At 41.5% G+C, this 21,885-nt stretch overlaps 2 protein-coding genes across 9 annotated transcripts in view; one reads left to right on the forward strand and one right to left on the reverse strand.

The window, feature by feature from the left end:
• WDR20 (WD repeat domain 20) overlaps positions 1-3,226 on the forward strand; it is a 48,899-nt gene extending 45,673 nt beyond the window's left edge. For both annotated transcript variants that reach the window (XM_035105763.3, XM_088673384.1), the window contains one exon: positions 2,409-3,226. In XM_035105763.3, the coding sequence (XP_034961654.1) occupies positions 2,409-2,462 (54 nt within the window). In that variant the 3' untranslated portion in view covers positions 2,463-3,226. The remainder of the gene's footprint in view (positions 1-2,408) is intronic.
• A 3,337-nt stretch (positions 3,227-6,563) lies between these two features.
• Positions 6,564-21,509, reverse strand: MOK (MOK protein kinase). 7 transcript variants are annotated; one of them, XR_015950859.1, is made up of 12 exons: positions 21,357-21,509; positions 17,471-17,585; positions 16,446-16,535; positions 15,343-15,413; positions 13,817-13,895; positions 12,964-13,012; positions 12,103-12,278; positions 11,383-11,484; positions 9,878-10,051; positions 9,286-9,393; positions 7,528-7,737; positions 6,564-7,444 (listed from the first exon to the last, which is right to left on the reverse strand). XR_015950859.1 is itself a non-coding variant. In XM_088673399.1 (12 exons), the coding sequence occupies exons 1-12, from the start codon at positions 21,361-21,363 to the stop codon at positions 7,367-7,369; spliced, it is 1,263 nt and encodes a 420-aa protein (XP_088529525.1). In that variant the 5' UTR covers positions 21,364-21,509; the 3' UTR covers positions 6,564-7,366. The 7 variants fall into 7 exon arrangements, 5 of the variants coding, with proteins under 5 accessions (XP_088529525.1, XP_034961622.1, XP_088529537.1 ...); XR_015950858.1 differs by having other exon boundaries at positions 12,103-12,281; XM_088673399.1 differs by having other exon boundaries at positions 9,282-9,393.
• Positions 21,510-21,885: the final 376 nt, after the last annotated feature.

Genomic DNA, 21,885 nt, shown 5'->3' on the forward strand with positions numbered 1-21,885 from the left:
AGGCTACTGGGCTTAAAATGAAGACACTTTGAATTATACCCTAATGCACCCGGAGGAGCTATGTCTGTCTGTGCTGCTACCTGAAATGTCATCTTGAATAAACTTGGTTTAGACATTTTTAAGAGATGAAAATATCAGGCCAGGTTCTTGTCTGGGTAGCTTGTGTTCTCCAAAGCAGGGCACTTTTGTCCAACCTGTTATCTAGAGAAAGGAGTATACTTCTCTTTCATAGTGCTTTCTCAGTATTTGGGTCAGACCCCAAAAGAGCTCCTGTAGATTCCAAAGACTTAATTCTACATTACAATTGGACTTGGATCTTAAGCCAACCTAAATTTCACAATATTCAGGTAAGAAAAATACCTGCAAAACAAAGTATTCAAAATTAGGGATTTCCCCCTAAGCATACTTAAAGTGGAACAATTTAAAAAAACTAAACTAAAAAACAAGCACCCAAGTTAGGTGTAGTTGCCAGTGTATCTGTTAGGGGAGCGGTGTAGTGGAGAAATGTTCAGAACTGTATCTCTAAAGCCAGTTTTGCTAGCCTTGCTGATCAGTTTCTGAATGGAGAAACTATTGCTTAGTGAGCTGCAACTTAAATATGAAATGAGCATTTCCCTCTGTTTAAAACTCAGTTTTAAAAATGCTAGTTGGAAATGTGAGAGTTCACTGCAAGCGCAGTTTGCAGCAACCACTGGCTGCATTTGCTTGTTAGTCTTCCATTTGTGGGTTTCATTAGGAGGAAATGATTTCCTTTTAAAGGGTTGCTTCCCTGCGATGTCTGTGCCTGGCATAGCAATATTGGTTCTGTTTGCTGGGCAGATCCACAAGCTGGGAAGGGTCCATTATGTCATTTGAAAAAGCATGGTAAATTTCCCCCCAGCCAGCAGTTCTGCATCCAGGAAACAATAGGCTGCAGCATCTTTCCTTGGCATAGATACAGTGGCTGAGAGGGGCTCCTGCTTGCACTTTGAAACATCTGGCTGAAGAGCCCCTCATGAATAAGCATCCCCACCTGAGATGATTGTTCGTGAATGGTACTTGTGTCTTATGGTTGCAAGGTGCATACAGCAAAGGAGAGAGATACATGTTGATCGTAACCTGTGCCCTGTAGCTCACTGACTTTATGTTTTTAATAGGATAGCTCAAGTTTTGTAAGACATGAGCTAAAATCTAATCATATTATGGTCATAATCAAGATTCCTGGGGTCTATTAAAAACGAACACATACTATGGTATAAGCTTCTGTGGACTAAAACCCACTTAGTCAAGTTTATCAGGATACTTAATAGAAAGATATTTAATTTATTTTTTTTAAAAAAGTCTAGTTGCACCTTAGAGACCAATTAAGTTTGTTATTGGTATGAGCTTTCGTGTGCATGCACACTTCTTCAGATACACTGAAGATACACTCACTTATATATAGTGAGAGGGTGGGGAGGGGTATTATTACTCAGAAGGGTGGTGGGAATGGGTGATTGGCTGATAGGTGTGGTAAACCTGTTGTAATAATTCAATAATAATAATTTATTATTTATACCCCGCCCATCTGGCTGGGCTTCCCCTGCCACTCTGGGCGGCTTCCAACAAACATTAAAATACATCAAATATCACAGATTAAAAACTTCCCTAAATATTATTCTTTTAATCCATGGTTTTTCAGATAAGAAATCCAACATAGAAAATCCAGGATTGGACCGAATAGCTGACATAGCCACCCAATAACCTCCAGAGCTGCTTGGACGTATGTTATCTGGGTTAATGACTGCAATGTTAATGACTTGTGTTAATGACTGCAATTTTTGGACATCTCACCCCTTGCTTTTTCCTGTAGGACCAATTGCAGTCCTTAACAGTCATCAACAGGTTTACCACACCTATCAGCCAATCACCCATTCCCACCACCCTTCTGAGTAATACCCCTCCCCACCCTCCCACTATATATAAGGGTCTGGTGACCTCTGTTTTCAGTGTATCTGAAGAAGTGTGCATGCATATGAAAGCTCATACCAATGACAAACTTAGTTGGTCTCTAAGGTGCTACTGGGCAGTTTATTTTATGTATATATATCTACTGCGTCAGACCAACACGGCTACCTACCTGAATCTAGGATATTTCATGTTCATTTTAAAGCTGCAACCGTATTCCTTGCTTGCTGGAACATATTACAGCTGCTGCACCCCTGAAATTCTAATTATGATCTACATCTTACAAGTTACTTTGAACTAAACTGCTACATAAGGAGCGAAATCGTTCATGTTAAGACGTTCAAACAATGTGATCTATCACTTTGAAGTCATAATATGCAAATGCCACGGTGCACTTAAAGTCTACAGATATATATAGAACTGTTTAGAAAACTAAATGCTCGGTTCTCTTGCTGGATTAATGCAAATTGCTTTGTTTGCAGGGTTTATTGCCATCCCCAAACCAGGCCAATTCTCCAAGTGGAACTGTAGTATAGCCATCACATTTCTGCTAGCAAATCTTTGAACACAGAACAAGAAGTAATGGCAATGGAACCAGGAGCTGCTGTTCAGCCAGGGAGCACCACAAATTCTTAAAGGCAGAGTGTAAACTTGGAGTTATGTGAATCACATAGTGTTTTACAAAAATAATAATGTAATGAATTCTTTTTACAGCTAATATTTAGGCTGATGGCCGAAAGAAGATTTTTGCTTTAAAAAAAAATACTTCTTTTGGTGTTGCAGTTAAAAATAGTATATATTTTCCAGTTTCTCTGTAAAACAAAATGTTTGTTAAATCTGAATAAGTTTAATGGTTATATAAATTAGAACTTAATTGTTGGGGTTTTTTGCACTGATTTTTTTTATCCAGCAATGGTTAGTCTAGAATGCTCTCATGGAAAATGAAAGTCATTACTTTCTGGCTTAATAAATGTAATTCAGGAAGATGGATGCTGCAATCATAGAGGTTCCCCTCCCCCCAAAAAAAAGATGGTTTGCACTTAAATAGCTTAATGCTAGTAGAAAATTACTTTAAAATGGGTGTTTGGACACCCTCTAAAGCTATGTTATGGGGAAAGAGATCCTTTGTATCTATTAAACGTTTTATTTTAATAATGTTTTGAGCTACAATCTGTATTATATGTGTAAATAATGTAATTAAGTGATTGGGGGAGAAATGAGTCATTACACTAGTAATTTTCATTTAGGAAAGTGATATTTCTAATTCAGAAAATACATATTAAACTATCTTGAATATGCAGTTTTGTTTATGTTCTGTTTAAATTAAATCAACTGTGATGTCATCTTTTTTTACTGTAATATTGGCGTGGACATGCAGGGCATATTCATTTTGAAAACACTCAGGTTGGATTCACTACCTATTTAACCAGGCTTGCCCTTTGCTATAAGACATAATAATTCCCCACTATATTCTAAACACTACATCAATTCTTTAAATTAGCCTAATTTTCTAATCAGGTTAGCCATTTAACAGTAGGACTATCCATTTTTATATACAGTGGTACCTTGGTTTATGAACACAATTGGTTCCGGAAGTCTGTTCATAAACTGAAGCGTTCATAAACTGAAGTGAACTTTCCCATTGAAAGTAATGGAAAGTGAATTAATCCGTTCCAGATGGGTCCGTGGCATTCATAAACCGAAAATTCATAAACCGAGGTGTTCATAAACCGAGGTTCCACTGTATTAGAAATGCATTGTATGGCATATTTTGAGGCTAGCATAATTTTAAATGTTGATTTAAAATTCAGTGTAAGAGCAATACAGTGAAATAGGTTGATACAATAGAATAATGTGTCAAACTATACAGTTTATTTTCCAGAAAAAGTCATGTCTTCTGTTCATAGCTGTCAAGTTTTCCCTTTTCTTGCGAGGAAGCCTATTCAGTATAAGGGAATTTCCCTTTTAAAAAGGGAGAACTTGACAGCTATGCTTCTGTCGGAGGAGAGATTTGACAGCCTACAAAGTCTAACTGCTGCTTAATTAGTTAGCATTAAACTGATTTTATTGTTGTTAATATTCATTGTGAAAATGCTGTCTGCTTGATACCAGGATCTATGAGGGCTGGGTTTTATTTTCCTGATAGTGAAAGCCGCACCTTTTTAACTTTATGAGTGGAAGTGAGCCTTTCTTCTTTCTTCCTCACATGACAAAAACTGTCTTCTTATCCCCCCTCCCAGATATATCTAGTAACATGATAAGTTTTAATGTCTCCTCACACAAAAAAGGTCCACAAAGGCTATAACCTACATAAAATATTTAGGCATATTCACTGGTCTTCAAAGATAGCTTTTTATATATTTGGAGGGGTGTGAACAGGCGGGCAGGCAGCTAGCTACTCATATTGCCTGTTACATTCAAAACTCTGCAGCTAGATCTAAATCTTTCAGACCATGCTTCTCAAAGTGGTGCAAATCACTTTTTTGAACAGCATGTTTCAAAATCGGATCATGGAGCCCTGTGCTTCCTCAGGAGGAATGGCAGGCTATAAACTAATAGGGCCCTTCCGCTTTTCCAAAGGAGTGCTCTGACATGTAATCAAGACAAGTATTAATTAGTTTGATAGAGGGTAACAGCAGCACTAAGACACTCAAAGTGTTTCAAAGCCTCCCTGCCTTTCTTGTTCATTTGTTGGTGGTCTGAAAAGGGAAGAAGAAGAAGAAAACAGATTCCCTACCTGATGACTTGCGTAGGCTCTTATTTGTACAGGGAAGTATTTACAATCTTAACCTTTTAAATATATGCAAGTATTTGCAAAGCCCCGGTAGCAAGGAGAGTTGCATTCGCAGCCATGCCTGGTATATGTGTACTAATACAATTTCACTTAAATACGGCATATGAGCAAGAAACACTTCAGTAGTAACTTCATGACCTGTTCACCAGAGTGTTGCTCCTCTGATGTGCCTAACGCTGCTCTCGTAACCATGTCTACTCAGAAGTTGCTTATATTGAATTAAATAGGGCTTACTCCCAGGTAAGTAGAATTTGGATTAAAGTCTGAATCAAAAAGAGGCAGAACTATAATGAACAAATTATTTCTATGACGGGATTCAAGTTCAAATGCAAGAGAGGAAGTTGGGAGCATAGCTTTACTTCAGAATGCACGAAACCCATGTGGCTTGACAGTTGCGAGTTTCTTCCCTTAGAGGGCTGTGCAAGAACCCTCTGCCCCTCCCAGCTGGTGGTAGTTGTCATATGACAGCTCTGTGGGCTTCAATAGAACAGCTGTGACAAAACAGTCCCATCAGAGAAAAGCTGAATTGTGACCAGCAAAAATTGGGCAAACTTGCATATTTTTGCTTGCTTTGGATGAATGACATTTCACTTCTGCTAGTTGTGGGTCAGGCCAAGCAACTTTGAAGGGTTCTGAAGCCCCATCCCTTGACTAGGAACTCGCATGCAGCTCCCTCTCTGTCTTGTGAGATTAGACCACATCAGCTATATGAGTTACAAACTTCAAATGAAAAAGAGCCAGTGTCGATTTCAAAGCTGAAACCTGACATTTCCCACTTGCATGTAAACACTAAAACAACAGAACAATCCAGTCCTTGGCTGCCTTTTGTGCCTTTTAAGCGTTGTGGTGTGACCCTCAAGGCTACTTGTGCTATATTACCTTGATGGTGCAGGAAGAAAGCATGCCAGAACTGACATGTAGAGAATGTGTCCGCACTGCACTGTTAACTTACTTGCCAATGGGTACCTAGAAGCAGCACGTCTTCTGAGCTGCCTCTACTCTTCCCTAAAGCACCTGCCAGGTAAGTCCACCTCGAGAAGTGGGGTGGAATGGGATAAATCCCAGAACCAGTTTACGATGCCATGCAAAAATCAGTGTGGGTGAGAGGTACCGAGATTAACAGCCTTTCATGAATTGGCATGTAAACTAATCAGCACAATATTTAGGATCCTTTGCTGTTTGGCGCATACTGCACTTTCCCCAACAGTGGATGTCTGAATTTTTTTTATATAAAAAAAATAGGAACTTGCTCCATGAATTTGCACTTAACTTTCTCGATCTGAATGAAGTCAATACACTTGAGAAATGCTTGTGCTTGAAGATGCTTAAAGATACTTTTCACTTGTGCTGGTAGCAAGATTGGAAGCTTTTGCCATGCACTTGGATGAAACTGCAATATTGTTAGAGAGTTGTTGCCCTCGTGCATGGAAGAAATGCAACATTTTAGCAGTATAGAAGCTACATGGCTTTGTTCTGGTTCGTGCTTCCCTTGAATACATCTGTGGCTTTTCTGGAGGGAAAATCCAATTGCCGTACAACTTTCATTATTTAAGGTAAGGTCAGGTCTCACTTATTTTTGTACTATCTACCTGTCCACTAACATTACTGATTAAAAACAAAACAAAAAACCATTGTATCATTGACTTCCCTTCTAGGATAGGTGTTCACCTCCATATTTTGGGGGATCTGATGCTTTGGATGGTGGTCATAAATTTATACAATTAGTTGTACCAGTAATTCACAAACTACTTTCCTTGTTATAGAGAGGTTGTTATAGAAGTGGATTTCATTTCAAAAGGGCAGAATATAACAAACCTTGAGAGTACCATTTCAAAACCCTGTATTTTAATAAAACGGCATTTTTATTTGTCATTTAAACGGTAATTCTGAAAGCAACTTAAGAATCTTCTTGTCCCTGGCGGAGACAAGGTTCCCCCACAAAATATACTTTCAGATATTATTGGCTCTTCTCACAAATGCACAATGTGTTCTTTGAAGTGAAATTGTATCGAGCATGTGACAAATCGTATTTTAACTGAGAAAGCATGCTCATGCTGTTTAAGCTTCCGTGCTACAGGAATATGTTGGGAGAGCAACAGCAAGACTAACTTGATCTTACAAATGACGCATGCAGAGAAAATCTGCCCATTTACATAATTTGAAAAATAAATCTTTACACAAGATTGCTCTCAAATCAGATGTAACATACTCCAGAAGATACTAAGAAGACTCAGGTTTTGAAACTACCAAACACCTTCGCCACTGCTTCAATCTATATCTCCACAGTCACATTTACAAAAATACACAAATTCAGTTTCAACACATCTTAAATAAGAAGTACTGTATCGTATTTAATATAAAAGTAGTAACAATTCCATTCCTACCAGTGCAGCACAATTGGAACAAATGTACAACCCACTTAAGAGGAAATAAAATTGTACATCGGGAGCTTGGAAAAATTTGAAGTGTAGTCTGAGTTATGAAAACGGTGCTCACGTAGAAAGGCTCCTTTTCCTTTTTTTAAAAAAGTTAAGCACAAAAATAATAATATTGTAGCATCTTGCTGCAGCATTTGAGAAGATAAGGCACTATTGCTGTTAGTGTACCTTTCAAAAGTATTGGCGAACACAAGGGATTCTTAGTCCATCAGAAACCCCCTCTTCTTCCCAGAGCAGGCAAGTGGTAGTGTTTCACCGGAGATTTAAATTCCTTCTGTCTTTCAGACTGTTGGTGAGACAACACAAGTTAAAATGGGCTGTTAATTACTTGTATAAAATTGTACAATCTGAAAAGCAAGGCAGAATTACCTTGCAGTGTGTCCCAAAATATGTTATGGGCTGCAACACTTGGACTTGCCCGTTGGTTGCTGGGAGAGGAAAAACTGACTGAAATGGAGGATTAGGGTAAGAAGTCAAGTTGGTTACTTCAGAAGCAGCCGGTTTGGGCAACTCCACTGTATAGGGATTCTGAAATCCACGACGTCCCAGTGGATTCTCTTGGGCTCTCCTAAGAAAGTTCTTTTAAAATAAAAATAAAAGTTCATTTTTTTTGAGAGCAGTATCTTTTGTGTAGGCTAAATGTTGAAGTGTTTGACCTCCCTTTATATGCACCTGTATTGGTCTGGTTGACCTTGTACACGTGCTTAGACCATCACAGCAGCAAACTTACAAACCAAAATGGTTCTTCCTGAGTACTGTGGCTTGTGTTCCGTGAACACACCTTCAGAAAGAAACACATAGATGGATGTACTTTTAAGGGTATTCGGATTAGCGTAGGAGCAAACGTAGATAATGGTAACTACACCAATACTGGTATCCAAACACTACTGAAGAAAAGCCTGAGCATATTGGAAGGTTGATACTTACCAGGGAAATACCCAGTAGGTTTTTTGCTGCTCTACCGTAATTTTAAGAGAACCAAGAATTTCAACTGTGCCACAAGCCAAGGCTTGATCAAACGTGCTCTGTTAGTAGCATGAGTTTTAAAAAGGAACTAATTTCTAAAACTACTCCCTAGAACAGCTATTGGAATACCTTTTAAATAAGACAAAACATTGGTTAGATCTGACATAGAATTTGATAAGGTGCTGGCAACTTAAACCCTGGTGCCTTCAGAATTCCATGGTGGGAGGGAAGCTTAGCGTAACCGTTTCAAAAGGTAAGATCTGTTCATCTGGCACATTTCATCCTGCCCCCTCCCCTCGCACAAGTGATCCAACAGATCCTGGAAAAGCTTTATTAGAATAAGCGATCCTCCTTTCCCTGCTTGAATTTCAGTTTGATCAGCACAGAATCTTGTTTGGGTGCTGGCAAATGGGATACTGATAGCTCAAGTGACAACTTGCATCTGGTTCAGCCAGATTCTTCTGATTTCATAGTTCTATAATTAATGAACAATTTGCAGGGATGATTTAATAACCCTGGATGCAACAGCAGTCATGCTCACAGGAACATCTCAAGAAAAGATGTGTAAATAAATAACCTGCTCCAGCATAATTATGGGCATAAGGTCACTAAAAGTTTTCTGAGCCCCAAATGCTATACTGTAATTCATAGTATTCAGCACCCTGACATTAGCCTGGTAGTGACTAGCAACAAGAAATTCCATGCAGGCAGATGAACAGGCTTGTAGAGAAGGGACAGAACATTTCCCCCATCCACTCCCAAGCTAAAAACTAAACAGGCTGCCAGGAAGACTCCCTGCAATTCCATATAAATGACGCAGGTTCCTGCAAGAGGGATAGAGCCCTCTTCTCCCAGCCCCCAACAAGCTAGTAAATATTTTTGCAGGCTAGTAGCTTTTGGGAGCTTATTTGCAAGGCTAGTGTACAGTATGTATGCAAAACCCTCTCTAAAGCTACCTGTCTTGCTTAGATGGACACTGTTTAGATCAGAAATCCATACAGCCTTGGATCCTTTTGATACAAAAATCCTAAAATATGTTTTGCCTATCGGACACTATTCATCATATCATCACATTTGACACAGGGTTGTTCTGCTGGCAATTTTAAAATGGCATTACTTAATTAGGTTTATTACTTATTCATTGATTTAAAGATTACCTGCCTTTGATCCTCCTTTGAAATACGACGCAAGCTGAGAGTCTCCCTTTCTAATGGGTTTTCTGTTAATCTCATTCTTCTGCGTATGGTCAAAGCTTGTTTCTCTGCCAACCTGTTCAGCACAGAGCCAGACAAAATCTCACCTATGAAACTCAAAATTTGTTTGTGTCAACTAGTTGAGCCAACATAGCAACTTCCGTTTTTCAGCCGTACTAAACAGTAATTTAAAATGCAGCTGTTAAGCACCCAAACCTAGTGAAGTAGGTCAAGATTTAAGCTTGGGTGCTAGAGATGTAATTTAAGTCCTCTGGGTGATATCCAGTTGTGGAGTTGTGTTTGCACCAGTGGGACTCCCCCTTCCTTGCAGCCCCCCCCCACCTGCCCCTATGGTCTGCTCTAGTTAGCCGAGGGCCTCTATGGAGCAGTTTGGGGGGGAGAGAGAATTAATGAAGTTGTGAGAGGAAGGGAAGTCCTGATCATGCACTGTTGCAATGGTGGACCTCACTTACTGATTTTAAGTCCGGGATTGAGAAGCTGGAGACACCAGCAACTCCTCATTTATTGCTCAATTCAAGAGACACTGAAAGTTTACCCACCTTAATTCTCTGAAGTAAGGGTGCTGTAGGGCTTCATGGGCACAGATCCTCTCGTCAGGATCATATTGTATCATTGCATACATAAGAGTTAGGCTCTTGTTTGACAGGCTAGGCATAAATGGAGAGATTCCCTTCCCTTTTCTGATGGGAAAATCAAAGCTCATCACTCGTGACCTGCATTGATCCAGTGAAAGGAAACACATTCCTGTCAGGAGGCTATTAATGTCGGCCTTATTTGGGGGGGGGGGATGGGGCAGGGATGCCAAAGAGATAAAGCGGACGCAGGAAATCTTGAAGGCTAAATACACATTTTGCTCTTTGTCTCACCTTCAATTTGCCTACCCAGAAGCAGCAGATTCACCGTTTGTTTGTGCTTTTGGTTCCAGCTCTGTCACTGGAAGCCTCAGCAGCTTAGAAGTGCCTTTTATCGACAGCAATTGCTTTGACTGCCACAGCCATTTCTGGACTAGGAAAACCTGGCCATGGCAGTTCGCAAATTGGTTGCTTGAAGACTGGATCACTGCAGTGCGCTCTAGGTGGGGCTTCCCTTGCACTTGATGTAGAAGCTGAAGTTTGTGCAGAATTGCTGCAGCACAATTACTGACAATAGCGAGACTTTGTCAGCGTATAACACCTATGGTCAGAGATCTGGCTACTGGGCCGTCTTCAGCAGTGCTTTGCAACCCATTGCCTACTTAACATATATGTAGCATTGCTGAGTGTTCAAATGACTTCTCATACATTAATGATCCACATTATTCCCATGTTACTGAGGAATGAGGTTGAGAAGACAGTAGCTTGCCTCAGGGCACCTGGCGAGTTCATGGCAGAGGTGATTTCCTGACTCAGCATCTTGGCCATTAAGTAAATAGCAGCTCTCAGGATCTTCCCATGCTTGAGGACGTACTCTTTGATTGCAGTTTAAAATACCACAGTGCTGGAGTAGAAGCACGTGTGACTTCTGGCATAGGGGTGGGGAGTGGGATCTCTGGGGAGGCAAAGGGATAAATGCATGTCCCCTGCTGGACCTGCTCTGTGCTTAGAGCCTGAAGCTGGTATTTCTGTACCACTTAACACTCTGCAGCAGAGATCTAACTTGTTTTTGAATGGAAAAGTAGGCAGCGAGCAATCTAATCAATTCACAAGATGCCATGATTTGGAGTGTGACCTCAGCTCACAACTGATGAAGTAGCCTCAGGTTACACTGAATAGTTAGTCTACACCAAGCATCCCCAAACTGCAGCCCTCCAGATGTTTTGGCCTACAACTCCCATGATCCCTAGCTAACAGGACCAGTGGTCAGGGATGATGGGAATTGTAGTCCAAAACATCTGGAGGGCCGAAGTTTGGGGATGCCTGGTCTACACTGTTTTAGCTACGGACTAGCAAGCAGCTTCCTTTGACATGATGCGTGAGCATTCTCCTCTGAATTAAGACATTCATTTGTACGGGTTCGATCACAGAGAGAATGCACTATTAAATCCCAGAATTCAAAATGTACTTACTGCTTGAACTTATTAAGAATCTTCTTGGGAGGAGTACCTACAATATCATGGATTTTTGATATTTGGTCCAGTTCATTAGATCCAGGAAAGAGTGGGTGGAAACTAGAAACAAAAAAGAGGAATTGGTTGGGCAGTGTGGGAAATTAAACTGCCAGCGCTGAGGGTTTTCTCCTTGTGAGGAAAACTGTCCAGTCTTAAATTGTGGCACAGGTGTTAGTAGTATTTGCCCCCTGCACCAACTATTGAGGAGATTATGGGTGGAATTCAGCATTGTGCTATTGCAAACATTCCATCTGTGCAAGGAATGCAGTTTGCCAGAAAGAACAATCCTCTCTCCCTACCCATGTGCTTTACCACTGAGCTTTACCTGTTGTTCAGCTTTTCACAGTATCTGAAATTGTTTCCGTGACACAATTGTGAACACTTCATGCCATCTACACAATCCTACCCTTTATGTGAATTTCAGTAAGTCAAGGGTGGTGTGTCCCATTTTGCCACCCAAGGCAAAATGGCAAGGTGCTGCCCCACCGCCAATGCCTCCGTTACCTGGGTCACAAAGCGGTGGCAGGAAGCCGCCACCACTGCTTCTCTACTAATGATGGGGCAGGCTGGGGGCCACCTCATGGTGTTCTACTGCCCAAGGCGGCTGTCCCAGCCCACCTCATGGTTGGGCCGGCCCTGCTCTCAAGTCAAACCATCTATTCCTTTAAGATAATGTACCTTGCAATTTCGTAGAACACACAGCCAGCACTCCACATGTCCATTTTATAACTGTAGTAGCCATCTGTGAGAAGACATTCAGGTGCCCTGTACCAGCGCGTAGAGATGTACTCTGTATAAGGCTGTTTGGAGTGTATACTTCTGCAGGAACCAAAATCCCCAAGCTTCAGAAGATCCTGCTGCAGTTAAGATAGTTGTGGCATCTCAAATGAGAAGGCATTCATATAAAATCAGTCATGTGTAAAGATGCTTAATTTGAGAACGGAGGGGAAATCTGGCTATTACATTGCAATGAACTCTGCTCCATGGCTATTTTGGGCAGAGTGCCTGTAATCTTTGGAAATGGGGAGAAAACGTAACTGCAGGAGCACTGAACATGGTAACGGGGTGTACTTAACCAAAAACAAGCTTGTCACTTTGAATCTTTGGTCACAAGAAGACTTACCAGGTTATAGAAGATTACACTTCATCAGTAGTGTTTGGGAAAGATTAGGGACAATACTGCCACTTATCTAAACTGGGCACCTGTAATTCCACATCCAAAACTAACAATGCACTTTTCTCTTATGTACAAATGCACTTCCAAATTGCAGTCTTAGCATAATGAATACAGAGTTCCAACATATTTATCGCTTGTGCTACGGCTGTGTTTCCCAAACTTACAACAAACCTCTTTTGAGTTTAGTCTTACTGGTGTGCCCCTTCTTAAGCAAATATAAATTGGGGGTATTTTTAATAATACTATTTTATTTATGATGAAATAATAATAAAAAATTCTCCTTTGTACTCTTTGAAACTCTTTCACGACCCTGGAAGGGGGTGGGACACATTTTGAGAAACACTGCACTAAAGACTGCTTACCTTTATTAATATGTTTTCTGGTTTTACATCTCTGTGAAATAACCCATTCCTGCAAGAGAATTATTCAGGGCAAGTAAGTGTTTATATACCAATAATGGCATACAGAAAGTACCCTGTGCATTGGGGTTTTCCTGTTCCCCACTGTCCCATTCCCAGTCCACATTATGAACACTCCTGAAAACCATCCATAGCCTGGAGATTGGGGGATGCCCCAGAGAAGAATTTGCAGTGTGAGAGGCTGCAGCTTTAATAGATACATCAAGGCCAAACTGCATGGATGTTACATGTACAGCCTGCTGCTAGTGGTTTACTGGTCTTTTCTGTGCATAGTGTGTTTGTAGTTTTAACTGTGATTTAAGGTTGTTTTAACGTGATTTTATGAAGATTGTAAGCTACCTGGGCTCCTATGGAAGGAAGGGCAGATATATATATATAATATGAAGCTAGTAGGCTTAACCTGGTTCCTTTATTTTGGAGAAAACTAGAATGGGCTCCCAATCCACATTGGAGCCCTGTACCACCACCACCCCACTGAAAATCATTCCCTTGTGGCTCTTATTAGCCCCAGAAAATGCTGTATACTGCCACCAGTAGTCTACTTTTTGGAGGCAAGCAGATGAGCAATTTTCATCAGTGTGAAGTCAGAATGAATGCACATTCTGGATAGGGGCCCCAAGGCTGCTTTTTCTCCAAAATAAAAGCAGCCCCACTTGTTTAAGGATACGATTAATATCGTATGTATTTTGACCCTCACAGTAGTACCTTTGGGGTATTCACTGGTCTCTCCAGTTCCCAGCTCAATAATATAGCCAAATACTACATTTGCAAAAATAAATACAAATGGCTGCCTTACCTGTGCATGTGATCAAGAGACTTGCATAACTGGTACATATAATTCATTATTTTTCCTTCAGGGAATGGTTTTTTCCTCCCTAGTGGAAACAGTCAAATGAGCATGGTACAGTTTTATTCAAAGTTCACTTTTATGATGGAGAGCTTGCAGTCACTTCTGCCAGTTAAGTGAATTTTAAATACAGATGTGAGTTGGTTTGCCTGTGAAATGTGGTAGTGTTTGTTTTCCTTTTATATTTTCCATACTGGTGAGGAAGAACACACTGGGCTGGTTTAATCTGTTTCTAATATACTGTTGATTTTAAAAATACTTGTTTTTAGCTGTATTCTCTTTGTAAACCACTTTGAGGGTTTTTGTTTACATTCATTCATTCATTTAACGAGGCTTTATCTTAACTACAGTTAAGAGTTCAGCAGTCATCTATCCCCCTCCCTACAGCAAATTCTCCTGCTCAGCCTTAACCACTGTTAAAAGAAACACTGGCACTCACCTCACCACAGTTAACACATGCCAGAGTTCTGGATAACTGCAGACAGTCAACTCTTCTCTTAATAGTGGTCAACATGATATGAAGGTTTGCTCCCCAGAAAGGTGGGCAAGGAGGAAGTGTTGATTCCTAAACTGGCTTTCTAATATCTGCTATTTATAGGGGGGGGGGACAACAACCACAGGCCAAGACCGAAACAGTCCCCAGACTTGAAAGTGATTCCACTTGTGGTGAAAAGGATTGGTGCTGGAAAGGAAAGTCAGTAACTGCTATCTACTCTTGCTCTGGAGGGAACCCCAGCCATCTGTAATAACTTTTGAGGTGTGCAAGAAAGCAGGTGAGTGCAAACTCCTGCTCTCACACGCATGCACATGGCCAGGAATGACAAAGGAATGGCAAGAAAAGATAGGGGAATAAATCTCTCAACAGCACTGAAATGTAATAGTGGCTTTCTAATCTCAGGCAATCAGTTGTTTTGAATTGTAAATATATATATTTGTGATGAGTGAGAGCTGTTACAGCAGGACTCTTAATTACAGAGCAGAGATGACACAATTATTAGCTGCTGTTCCCTTTCTACGCAGTCTTCCCACCTGCACCTGTTTCCTCCTTTCCAGCACCGTCAGGCAGGTGTTTCCCTTCCGTATCTGTAATTATATGAAAATGTCATCTCCACCTTTCAAAATCTCTCTCTGCCTTCACCTACTGGGAAGAAGACTATCGGCAGTAAACAGCTGAATTGCACAAACAGAATGACTTCAGCTTGGGCAACAGGGCTGGCCAACTATAGAAATCTTGTGGTCCTCCAGATGTTGTTGGACAACAACTCCCTGACAACTGGTCCTCCAGATGTTGCTAGAGAAAAACACACTGACAATTGGTTATGCTGAGAGTTGGAGTTCAACAACATTTAGCGCTGTTCCCCACCTGTCCTACTTAATTATTTTGGTCAGTCATACTGTACAAATAGTTGGGTTTTTGCGTAAATGAATAAAGAGCATCTCTGCAAAGGTCTTTCTCATTGGCATGATCTACATACCTTTGATCAGTTCATAAATGTTCATGTCCATGAGTTCACATATCAATGCCACAGCACCGGCTTTCTTGTCACTGAAGGGGGAAAAAGAGTGTTCTTATTTAACTACATGGAAGACTTATTTAACTACATGGAAGAAGGGATAAAACTACTTATGAAATCCTTTGGTTGATGGGAGGTGTTCTCATATGTAAAAAGGCTAGAACTCTAGCAAAAGTTCTGAACTCATGCGGAGACAAACGTCACTTTATGAAAAATGTTTTGTTATCATCCACTGACCACCTGTAGTCTTTTATTGGGCAGGTGACATAAGATGCCCCTCCTTACAATACGGGCAACTCCCCATTTACACAGGGGTTACATTCCCAGGCACCGCGTGTTTAAGTGAAATCGCATATATTGGGAACACCATTAAAAAAGCCTGCAAACACCCTCCAAACCTCCTTGCTGAAGCTCCAACTCTCAACAGGCCTCAAAGTTCGGGGCAAAGGCTTCTGGGATTGCACTCGCAAAGGCTTGTGGGATTGCTACGGTAGAAACTTTTCATGCAATTTCTGCCATTTTTGCTCTCTTTTAGGGCCATTTTTGCCCCTTTTCATTCCGCTTCTAGGTTCATGGCAATGCGTGTGTGCATGGTCACTTGTGCCTTCAATGCATGTAAATTGGGAGTTGCCTGTACATGTAATTCTCCTTAATAGTGTCATTACTTGAGTCCTTCATTGTACTTTCCTTGTACTGTTGGTGCTGCCATCATCTACACTACCAGAGAACACAGATAAAGATGGAATAAAAGCAAGTTGTTCCTTAAAACTTGTACACGTAGAGTCTCAGTGTTCATGCTACCAGTGGCTCAGCCATTCAAGTGCAAGTGATTGGCAGCCCCAGTAGGCTCACTTCCCAACACAAGGGTATTTGCTGCCCTCCTGGGAGCAGAGGTGTAGGAAAAGGCAGAATCTCATTCATTATGCCACAGGAAAATAGAGGAGCAGTAACCAGATTAAGACTGGTCTGGCAAATGAAATTGTGATTCACCACCTCCGCATCATCTTAGGGAAGAATACTCAGAGTATAGAAAGGGAAGGTGAAAGAAAGGATGCAGAACTTACAATATCACTTCATGCAACGTAAGGATATTTGGATGTGGATTCAGTCGCCTTAGTGCTTGTATCTCTCTCATACTGTTCACATGGTCGATACTTCAGTATATAAAAAAGGGGAAAGATTAGGCTACTGTGTTAAGGTCGCTTTTGTTTGTTTGTTAAAATTACAAAAGAGTAAACACTTCATCCCCCCTTCTCTTTATTGTTGCTCTGTCCAGTCTGTGGATTATGGGCCACACATAATCTCAATAGATGTGTGAGACACATGCTTGGATGAGTGAATTAGAGCATTTCATGGTTTTCTCTTCCGGTAGCAGAAGAGTGTTATTTATTTTATTTATGTATTACATTAATAGCAGAGGCCTCTCATGGCGTTCCCCCATGTTTTGAAAGTGGCTTATAAAGCAGCATGTAAACTACTTCCATAAGAGATCACAGAGAAGCCTCTATCTCTGGTCACCAGCTCCTATACCTCTGATGGTGGTGGGATCTGGAGAAGGGCTATGTACTATGTTTAACGCTTGGGACAAATTTGGATATGTCAGCCAAGTCCATTATTGAGAAATGTAGTGGTTGTAAGGTTAGTTGTCCTCTTTGAAGGCACTCTTTTTCTGTATAACGTTTATAAATATTCAGCACCAATATTTAAATCAAACTTTGATACTGTAATATTAATTCAGGGTGGATAAAAATCAATGATTTTTTTATTTAAATTGGATTTTTAAAATAAAATGTTTTTGAAGGAAAAATCTTTCTAAAGATATAACTGTAAAAACTACTCTGAAAATGTATTATTCAAAAAATGAAACCTTGATCTGGTTGTAAATATTAAGATTATACCAGCAAGAATGAGTCTTTCTGTTAAAAAAAAATTAAATCAAGTCTTACTGACTAGTGATTTAAAGCGTGATTTAAATCAATTTGATTTAAATTTGATTTAAATCAATTTGATTTAAATCAAATCCACCTGTATTAATTTCAGTATTTCAACATTTAAGTAAAAATAAAATTTAAAAAGCAGCTGCACCTACCTTTCAAAATGCTGTTTCATTTGTTTACATGCATAATATTGTCCATCCTTGAAATTTTGTACCTTCAGAACATCAGAAAATGTTCCCTCGCCAATCTTACCAATCGTTTTATATTCTAAAAAGGTCAAAATTTTAAAAGAAAACTAGGTTTTAGTATCGATAGCAAACTTAATATCCTCAGGATTGCTTTAAATTCTGCTTCATTGGACATGTTTACAGTTATAGCTTATTTATTTATTCAACCAACTCTCCTATCATCACTGTATCTATCAAAAACTAAGCCTTGCATCCCTCTACACGGTATAAGTATTATGGAAACACCAGCTCTTATTTATGGACAGCTGTGTGAGGAGCTCCACCTTGCTTAAGATTGTGTTTGCTGTAATAACTCACTTGAAGCTTTTCTTTGCTTAACTGCCTAGCAGATGCTTCTTCAGCAAAGTGTGCAATAGTCATTTTACTCCCATTGTCATTTAGTTTTCAGAGATTTGAGTTTGCTGTGTAAGAGCATCAGAAATGAGCAACAGGCATTTTAAAGCCTGACCACTAGGGTGTTTAAATTCATGCCTATCTATCCCTCAAGTTTTGATTCTTGGAATCATAGAATCATTAATAATAATAATAATAATTAAATTTCTATACTGTCCTATACCCGGAGGTATATTGTTGGAATCCTTTAGTGAAATGTAGCATGTGAGCTGGGATCACAGCTGTAGCAACATCTATAATCTCCTAATGCTCTGCTATGTAATTCAGAGTGTTTACTCATGTGTGACATTAGCACTCACACAGGGATAGCTGCCCATGGATATGTCTGTTAGCCTCCATATAGACAGCATCCCTCTTGCTATCATATTCATCACCCTCTTAACCATTCTTTAACCTTCTTTGGTGTTAAGTATCTGCAGACTTGAGTCAATTCTAACTTTCTTTCCAATTGTCTTCTGTAGATACCCCTGTGTCCTTTCTAATTTGGTTTAGTCGTCTCCCATACATATCACCTCTACAGCAACTGCTTCTAAAAGCCTCCACTGGCTAACTTCTCATGACAATTAACTTCTTCAGACTGCAGCTAGCTGTAAATAAAAAGTAGTTCTTTCAGGGAGGGATGCGGGAGGCTCAAATTGCTCTGCAGCTGGAAAAGCAGATGCGGGTGTCTGCAATTCGAGTGCATTGGCTCATAACTGTACAGAATTGATAGCTTTGGAAACATGTGTTTAAAACATTTGGTTAAAACAAATCACCCCACCTCTAAAACTTTAGATTCATTGAACATGTAGACAACAAATTGTGCTCTAGCATCTAAACAGGGATGGCGTCTTCCACATATTCTTGGAGTAAAAAACTAATCATCCTTGACTACTGGCCATGCTAGCTGGGGCTGATGGGAGCTGGAATGCATCAACATCTGGAAGGACACAACTTGTCTATCCTCACCTACCCTTCGTTTAAACAAAGTGTGACCGTCAGGGCCACATATCTAATAATGGCAAAGCACATGGAATCTGGCCTATCCCCAGTTCAAACAATAGAACAGAGACTACAAAGAGTGAAGTATATACCACAGTCATGGTAAGAATTGGTTGTGTTACCCCCCCCCCCAATTAAAAAACTATTTTTACAATATGTATCACTGCTTGATAACAAATCAGACCATTGCTGCTACCTCCTTAGGTATGTTTACTTGACAAATCTATATAGTAACAAAAGGCAGGGCGGAAAAACTGTAGCCCTCCAAATAACGATGGTCTGCAACAGGTGTGGGGAACCTTTGACTCACCAGTTATTGTTGAACTACAACCTGCATCAGCCCTACCAAGCATGGGTGATGTCCAGGGATAATGGGAGTTGTGGTTCAGCAACCTCTGGAGGGACGAAAGTTCCCCACACATGGCTATGTTGGCTGGGGATAACTGGAGTTGGAGTTCAACTGGTGTTGGAGGGTCAAAAGTTTCCCACTCCTGAGGGAAGGCTTGTGCTTGATACATACATGGAAGGAAAACCCATTAAATTGTGTTACAGGATAGTAGTCCTGTTGGTCTGACGTAGTCAAAACAATAAATAAATAAAAATTCCTTCCAGTAGCACCTTAGAGACCAACTAAGTTTGTCATAGGTATGAGCTTTCATGTGCATGCACACTTCTTCATTAAATTGTGTTTTGAGTAAGCATTATCAGATCAGGGTTTAGGAAATGTTTTTAGGCTGGACTGCAATCTAAAACATTTATCATGGCATGAGCTTTTGTCATATAATTCTCCAGATGTATAAAGCAGGCTGAAAATATGATAGGTGTTCATATACACCTTAACTGAAGCAAACATCCTAATTATTGAGCATGAAATTTGAATAGGATACATACAACAAAATAAAAATCTATGTTCAAACCCTGAAAAATGATGCCAGCTTTATCAATGAATTTAAATGCTAATTCCTTTTACAACTCCAACTGTGCTTTGATCCATCTTCCAGATTTCCTCTGAAATACCCATAAAATTCCACCATTTTCCAGAAAGAGTGCCACCCTTTCCCCTTCCTCAGAGCCAAGATCCAAAATTCTTAGTTTATAACTAAGCTTTCTTTGCCACAATCCCAAATTTGTAGCCCAAAGCTGATGCATGGGAGAAACTCCTGTCCTTTGAGAGGCAGTACCTAGCCTAAGATCACTCAGTGAGCTGCACGGCTGACCCAGAGGGGATTTGAACCCTTGTATCTCCCAGGTGGTTGACACTCTAACCCAGAGTTTTCCAAACTGTGTGTCACGACACACTAGCATGCTGGCATGTTGTGTGAATGCTCCCCGCGTTCCTCCCGCGGCTAGAAAGGGGCTAGTTTAACCTCCGGTTTGCTAGTAAAACTGAATTACTGTGTCGCAAAATGATGCATGTCTAAAAAGTGTGTCACCAACATGAAAAAACTGGAAAGCTCTGCTCTAACTGCTATTGTTGTTGGTATCTGAAGAAGTGTGCATGCACACGAAAGCTCATACCAAAATATAAACTTAGTTGGTCTTTAAGGTGCTACTGAAGGAATTTTTTTATTTTGCTATTGTTGTTGACACCCTACTGCCTCTAGAGACAATGGAATGCGCCTCTAAGGGTGAAATCAAACCACTGCATTAATCGCGCCAAAGTGCGAGTACAAGCCTGGGCAGCGTTTATGGAGTTCCAGGGCTGCCTAGTCAATGACCCCGCCCCCGGCCCTTGGCCTCGCTGATGTGATCCAAAGGAAAGCAGAGCAATATGTTGGGCACCAGCTTGGCTGCAGCAGTTGCTGGATGGAGGCGTACAAAGCGCCACCCAACCATCTTAGGGACTCCCTTCTGGATAGGGGTTTTACTCCAAAGCCTTGTCTTCTCCTGAATAAATCCCACAAGGCAGTGGAGGAGGCTTAGGACCAGAGTTCTCCTTCTCCAAACGGGCTACCTTCCCAGGTTGGTGAGCCCCATCTGCCCCCTGGCTTACCTCTTCCCCACCATCCCCACTAGCTTCCCCTCCCCGCCCCACTTTTTCTTTGCACACAGCTCTCATCCTCCCCTCTCCTCCCCTCCCCTCCCCCACTAAGCTGGATATCGAATCAGACACCTCTCACTATAAGAATTTAGCATCTTTGTTTAACTAGCGGCTGCCATACGCCGGCCTCAGCAGCCACGGGTCGGATCTTTCCATGACCTGGAACAAACTTCTCCGACGCGATGTTGTAGATCATATACGTTACACACGTGTACACACGTACACACACATATATTCCTTTAACCCCTCCTCCCCCGCCGGCCTCGCGATCCGTCTTGAAAGCCGAGCCGCACCGGCTCCTCTCCCTCTCCCCCCCTCAATTCCCCTCAGGGAGACTCGCCACTGCCCCCACCCCCAGCGAGGCCGCCCCCTTACTGTTCATCCTCCGCTCGCTTTCCCCGCGCGTGCCCTCCAGTGGGGAGGGGTGTGTGGGGCGGCGAGGGTCCTCTCTGAAGCGCCAGGGCCCCCCGCCCTCCGCTCCCCGCGCCGAGAACTTGTCAGTGCGCCATGTTGTATCCCCGTCACCCTGGCAACCCCAGAGCGTCAAGCTCCCTCAACCCGGGGGCGCGACCGTGTCAGTCCCGCCCTCGGAGCGGCGCAAGCGCAGTTGCTAACCTCCGCCCTCTCCTATTGACTGCGGCAACCGCAGGGCGGGCTCCATGGCGGCGGCGGGGCCTCCGAGGTGCGCATGCGTACACCACGGCTCCTCTCCTTTCTGAGCGCATCCTCAGAACCCCGCCCCCCGGGCGGTCCTTGCTCATGCGCAGTCACGGGAGCGCTTAGAATCTTAGCAGAGTCGGAAGGGATGCACCAAAGGTCATCTAGTCCAACCCCGCTCGGCAATGCGGAAATAGCAATCCACGACAGATGCAACCTCTGCTTTAGAATCATCAAATGAAGGAGA

This window comes from Zootoca vivipara, chromosome 1 (assembly GCF_965207765.1).
Source record: "Zootoca vivipara chromosome 1, rZooViv2.hap1.1, whole genome shotgun sequence".
Lineage (NCBI taxonomy): Eukaryota > Metazoa > Chordata > Lepidosauria > Squamata > Lacertidae > Zootoca > Zootoca vivipara.

What these genes read in the sequence shown, in the direction of transcription:
- MOK (XM_035105731.3), bottom strand. An exon ending in TCTCTTGATCACATGCACAG is followed by an intron (nt 13,013 to 13,816) that starts GTAAGGCAGCCA and finishes ATTCTCTTGCAG; the next exon opens with GAATGGGTTATTTCACAGAG. An exon ending in ATTCTTAATAAGTTCAAGCA is followed by an intron (nt 10,052 to 11,382) that starts GTAAGTACATTT and finishes GGATCAATGCAG; the next exon opens with GTCACGAGTGATGAGCTTTG.